Source organism: Sinocyclocheilus anshuiensis, unplaced genomic scaffold (genome assembly GCF_001515605.1).
Source record: "Sinocyclocheilus anshuiensis isolate Anshui unplaced genomic scaffold, SAMN03320099.WGS_v1.1 scaffold167, whole genome shotgun sequence".
Classification (NCBI taxonomy): domain Eukaryota; kingdom Metazoa; phylum Chordata; class Actinopteri; order Cypriniformes; family Cyprinidae; genus Sinocyclocheilus; species Sinocyclocheilus anshuiensis.
The window spans coordinates 1,358,496-1,364,495 of record NW_015552552.1 but is presented as its reverse complement, the minus strand read 5'-3'; the positions used below and the strand labels follow the sequence as shown (position 1 = coordinate 1,364,495).

The window sequence follows — 6,000 nt, the reverse complement described above, 5'->3', positions numbered from 1 at the left end:
ATGGTGAAAACTACATATTTAAAAAAAAAAAAATAATAATAAAGGTTCTTTGTTTGCATATATGGTTCCATGAAGAACCTTTAAAATTCATTGGACCTTTTGACTGCACAAAAGTTTCTTTATAGTGGAAAAAGGTTTTAAAATATACGTCACAAGTTTTTTTTCACTGAAAGTGTGGGGGAGCTAAAAATTGTTCTTCTATGGCATCTCTGTGAAAACCCACTTCTGGAATCTTCAGTTTTAAGAGTGCAATGAAAGATCATCTAACTTTTATTTCATTTTTAAAGTGAATATCACATTTTTCACTCCACTGTCAAAATCGTAATGTAAAATAATATATATATAAAATTTTAATTGTTTAAACTGTAGAAGTATTTATACATCATATTGTTGCAGTACATTTAATTTTAATTGTTTTAATTTTAAATAGTTTAATTTAAAATAAAATAAAATAAAATAAAACAAAATATAAAATACTAGTTGTCCAGTCAGGATGATTTTCATTATTGTTTTACCTTATATAGAATCTAATGAGAAACAGTACAAATAATTACAATTGCAGACAAACAAACATCTGAAAGCATTTCTGAAATAAGAAAATTGCTTATTTGTAATGAAAGCACATCACAATTCCCCCCAAAATCTAATGCATGTAAAAACAGTCTTTATATTTTTATTTATAAATTATATTTAATTTATAAAATTTTATTAGTAATTATTTATTAATATATTATTTATTAATAATAATTTTTCTTTAAATGTAGGTTTCCTTTTAAATTTAAATAAAAAATATAATTAGTAATAAATAATTATTCATAAAATTATATTTATTTATTTATTTTAAAATTCTAAATTATATATAAATATATAAAGCCTATTTTAGACCTGTTAAAAGCACTGTTAAAAGCAGTGCCCCTTATGGACCAGAAATGTGGTGTAATAACACATGCGCACGAATACAGCTTTTCACCAACCTTCTCATCATTTCTGTATTCCAGTCGTGAGGAATGATGGGCCATGCACAGTACTGTGATCACAAAATACAGCAGAGCAAAGATGCTGTGCAGCCACAGAAATATATTCCTAATGCACGAAGAAAAGAAAGTTATCAAGATCATGCCAACAACTTCATGAATATGTACATGCACAACAAGGCTATATGCTTTTCAGGTCTACAGTCATCATAAAAAACAAACTTACTGTGCGGGGACATTAACCACTGTTGTTCGGCCGAAATTCTGTGGGCTATCTCCTGAAAAGTATAGAAATAAACAACTTCATGCTCTTCTCACATACCAGCATCAAAAATAAAACTCTGAAAGTAATTTGAGGCCCGTACAGCGCAAAGTGAATGTGAAATAAAAAACTCGCTACACCTCAATCATTATGCTTTGGGTTTGGTTGCTATGACAAATTTGTAAATGTACCGGTTTATTTCACAAATACAGTGTCAAATTGTTGCATAGAGATCGTCAAAGCAAGTAAGTAAGTGTTAAAACCCCCACCCTGTTTTAACCAGCCGGCCCCAAAGCTGCACCACAAACTGGTCTACCACACATCCACATTTAACACTTTTAGAGGACCCCAGTAAACTTCTGCCACCAAGGTCGTATGAAAGTCATATGAAAATCTTATTGCAGGTCCGAAAACAACAAGAGGTAAAGCCAGTGGCTTTCACAATGCTCTTCTTGTGGCGTGGAAAGTCAAGGCCTTTCCCATATTTAACTTGGCCCTTCTAACCCTCTATCGTGCCTCCCAACCATCTTCAAACACTGTAGGGTGGTCTGAATTATGCTTTTACACACGTCCACTAATGGAGGGTTAAGACTGAGCTCTTCTACATCTTCAAGAGTTTTCCCAGGCTTTTCATAAACTCATTCATCGACAGGCCCACACGGAATCTGCATCCGCAAATGTTACACATTCTCCCAGCTTTGTGCCTTTTTTAAATTGTAGAACTTTCAGCTACATTTAATACATTTTAGCATGTTAAAATACATTCAGCAGAATTCCCTCCAAGTCAATACAGAAAATGTACATTGCCGTCAAAAGTTTGGGGTCGGTCAGATTTGTTGTTTTTGTCTCTTATGTTTACAAAAATACAATAAAAACAGTGGTATACTTAAGTATTATTATAGTTTAAAATTACTGTTTCAAATTTTGATACATTTTAAAGTATAATTTATTCCTGTGATGGCAAAGCTGAATTTTCAGGAGCCATTTCTCCAGTCTTCAGCGTCACATGATCCTTCAGAAATCATCTAATATGCTGATTTGCTGCTCAAGAAACTGTTCTTATTATTATCAATGTTAAAAACATATTATATTTTGTTGGACACCAGACTTCAGGATTCTTTGAGGAATAGAACGTTTAAAAGAACAGCATTTATTCAAAATAGAAATCTTACTGACCTCAAACTTTTGAACAGTAGTTAATATATTCACTCTAACACTAACAATCTGTCAAAACTAATTCATGAGATTATTCTGAAGACTCTTTTTTAGGTGCAAGCACACTGATGAATTAAGATGTAATGTTATTTTAAAGTTTACTGCCTTTTCCTGGATACCAAACGTGTTGTGTCTGTTGTCATGAATCCTTTATGGCTGAGCGCTATTAGAGTAAATAGTAACCAAGCAGTTATGGATCTGGTGGAGGTACCGAGGAGGTTCCCAGAGAGGTTGACAGGCAAGATGATGGTGAGCGACAGCAAACACACCACCATCATGAGCAGGATGATGTGACGCTGGAAAGACAGGTACGTGATCGCATCGATGCCACATTTACTGCGGATCTCTTCATCCCTACGGGAAGAATAAGGACAAAAACATCTATTTAAAAAAAGCCTATTTACAATTGCTTTTTTTATTTGGCAGACACTTTTATCCAAAACCAACTAATATATGCATCAGTATGTGGAAATAAAGAAAGAAAGAAAGAAAGAAAGAAAGAAAGAAAGAAAGAAAGAAAGAAAACCCTACTTTGGATTTTGGCATCTTCTGTTATTGCGGTTCAACCAACATGCAGAACAAAACAAAACAAAACAAAACAACACAACAAAAAATAAAACACAACACAAAACAAAGCAAAATAAAACAAAACAAACACAACACAACACAACAAAACACAAAGCAAAACAAAACAAAACAAAACAAAACAAAACACAAAACAAAACAAAGCAAAGCAAAGCAAAACAAAACAAAACAAAACAAAACAAAAAACACAAACCAAACAAAAAACAAAACAAAACAGACTCTCATGACATGGTCGATAAATCTCTTAAAATATCAGATAATTTGTCCTTTGTACAAAGGTTGTAAAAAGTCACGTGTTGCAAGTCTCTAATCGTTATTTATGAATTAATAATTCATGATATTTGTAAAACATACTTTTTATGAATTTTTTTTATTAAAATATATTTACATTTTTTGGAAAATAATGTGTTTTTTTTCTCACATAGAAAATGTTTTCATACTTTTATTGCTTGATGGTCCCAGTACACCACATGACATTTTAGAATCAGTAAATTGAGGCTTTTCTTGAAAATCAGACTACTATTCAAATGTTTGCGGTCAGTATGCTTTCTATTCATCAAAGAATCCTGAAAAAATGTATCACAATTTCCACAAAAACATTCAACAGCTGTTTCCAACATTATAATAATAAGAAATGTTTCTTTAGCACCAAATCAGCATATTAAAATAATTTCTGAAGGATCATGTGACGCTGAAGACTGAGTAATGGCTGCTAAAAATTCAGCTTTGCCATCACAAGAATAAATCATATTTTTACAATGTTTCAAAATAGAAAACAGTTGTTTTAAGTTGTAATAATATATAAAAAAAAAATATATATTTTTTTTACTGTATTTCTGATTAACATAAAAGAAAAACATTTAGAAATCTCACCGACCCCAAACTTTTGAATGGTAGTGTATATTCAAGTTTTTCAAAACCACATGAAACCAACATGAGAACAAACATGTGGCACACGTTTTTTCTTTCCTTGTAAAAGATTTTTCATTTTTTTAATCGTGAACATATTATTGACCCATGTGCATTCTCTAAGAATCAAACCTATGACTATGGTTTTGCTAGATCTGCACTAGTTGAACTAAACAGCAAACACAATCTCTTTGAGAGTTTTCAGAGTGTTTCCAATGAATTATTGCCTTCGGTCAATAATATATATGTGGCGGCCTTTTTAAAAGACCACACAAATACATGAGGGCATTGGGGGCTATTATGATTACAAGGAGCCCTCATACACACACAAACACACACACACACAGAGCGAGGAAATTCTCAGCGTGGCCTCTCGGTCGCCGGGGAGTTCAAGAAGCTTTTAAGGGAACCAGCTAAATATGGCACCAACATGCCATTTGAGTCGTCCAAATAACATCTCTGCAACCGTGGAGACAGACTAGCGGCTGGTTTACGGTTCTGAAAGGCCTTTGAGTGTGCCCAGACGTTAGACGTGCTGGTCCACCTTCACCCTGTGTTTTCCCTTCTTAATGAGATATAACATGAGCAAAAAGGATGCTGGCTGATGACATCACCATGCACTTCTTGCATACTTACTTCATGTGGTACAGAGATGTGAGCCAGGAACAGAAGCCCTATAAAGAGAGGGAGGGAAGACAACGGTGTCATAAAAAGGTCTGGCATATAAAAAAAGAGCGCGTCTGGCTAGCTTAGCATCTGTCAGAATCATTTGTCCTTTAAGTGAACGCGGATAGCGTAACAAGTGGAAAAAGCCATGCAAATGCATGCAATGTCTTTAACGTGGCTGTGATGTCTTGAACTGTCATTGCACATAAAATGCAAGGAGACAGAGTGAGGTCAGAATATAAACAGACAGATAGTGTGCATAAAAGAAAATAGCGTCTAAGTGCACAGGCTATTTTATATGACATCAACTCTGGGGCGACGCTCCGTAATAACCCACGTCGACAGATTGAACTTTGTGTGTGCCTCTGTATGTCTTTACGTTTCAGTGGTAGTAAATTCGCATCACTGTGAATATGACATTAAAAACAAAATCTATTAGTTGTACTCATGCTTTTATTTGTTTCTAGGCAGGGGTGTCGTTGATAACGACAAGGCCCTGTGGGTTTTTGCACTGCCAAATGTTGTAAATTCTAGCAAAGATCCTGTTTCTGCATGATCAAATATTTATTAAATGTCTGTGATGCTGTTTGTCTCTTTCTTCTCTTTTACAAAAGGTTCTCACCATGTCCTTGGTCTCTGAGTCTGATGGGCTGGATTCTGACGGGGTTTTCTCTTTCTCACTTTGTTCTCCATAGAATAGTGATGTCAAGCTATAGAACAAAGACAAACAATAAAAATGACAGGTAACACTTCAAAAAAAAAAAAACTTCACACACTGTTAGAAAATTCTATTATACTAGACTGGGGCAAGTTATCAGCTTTTACTACATATTTTTCAAGATGGGTATATTTTGGATTGTTATAAATATTATAAATACTTTAAATGTTAATATCAAATATTAATAATATTAAATCTTTCTCATAATGTACTAACCCTTGGCTACAAAAAAGCTATTAAATATTTTCCATAACTGCCCAAGAAAAAGATAGTTAATTTAACACACACAATAACATTGTTTGAAATATAAACTTCTATCGAAATTCAAAAGCCAACTTCTATATTTCTATATTAATGTATTATACAGTAGGCTATTTAATAGCTTTTCTGCAAAAATAAAAAGTAGAGCAACTGGACCACCAAACAAAAATGTACAAGACTACATTCAAAAACAGCAAAACATCGTTTTGCCCAACAGAAATGTAATTGAATTAATCCTAAAATTTACAAGCTATAAAACACTGGTGATAACTTGCCATGACCTGATGTTTACCTTCATCCTGTGAACACAATTGAACATTTCAGTTAAAACCTACCTTCATTATACAGTATAGTAGTTGATGAATGCTTGAATGTGTGCTTTTATACTTGTTAATTTGGGTAACACTTTA

At 33.3% G+C, this 6,000-nt stretch overlaps 1 protein-coding gene across 1 annotated transcript in view; it reads right to left on the bottom strand.

The window, feature by feature from the left end:
* The window catches only part of tmem63c (transmembrane protein 63C), a 57,936-nt gene that overhangs the window by 24,167 nt on the left and 27,769 nt on the right, over positions 1-6,000 (bottom strand). The window contains exons 4-8 of the mRNA XM_016455057.1: positions 5,234-5,321; positions 4,582-4,619; positions 2,663-2,805; positions 1,201-1,252; positions 975-1,083 (exon numbers count right to left, since the gene is read on the bottom strand). Of these exons, the coding sequence (XP_016310543.1) occupies positions 975-1,083; positions 1,201-1,252; positions 2,663-2,805; positions 4,582-4,619; positions 5,234-5,321 (430 nt within the window). The remainder of the gene's footprint in view (positions 1-974; positions 1,084-1,200; positions 1,253-2,662; positions 2,806-4,581; positions 4,620-5,233; positions 5,322-6,000) is intronic.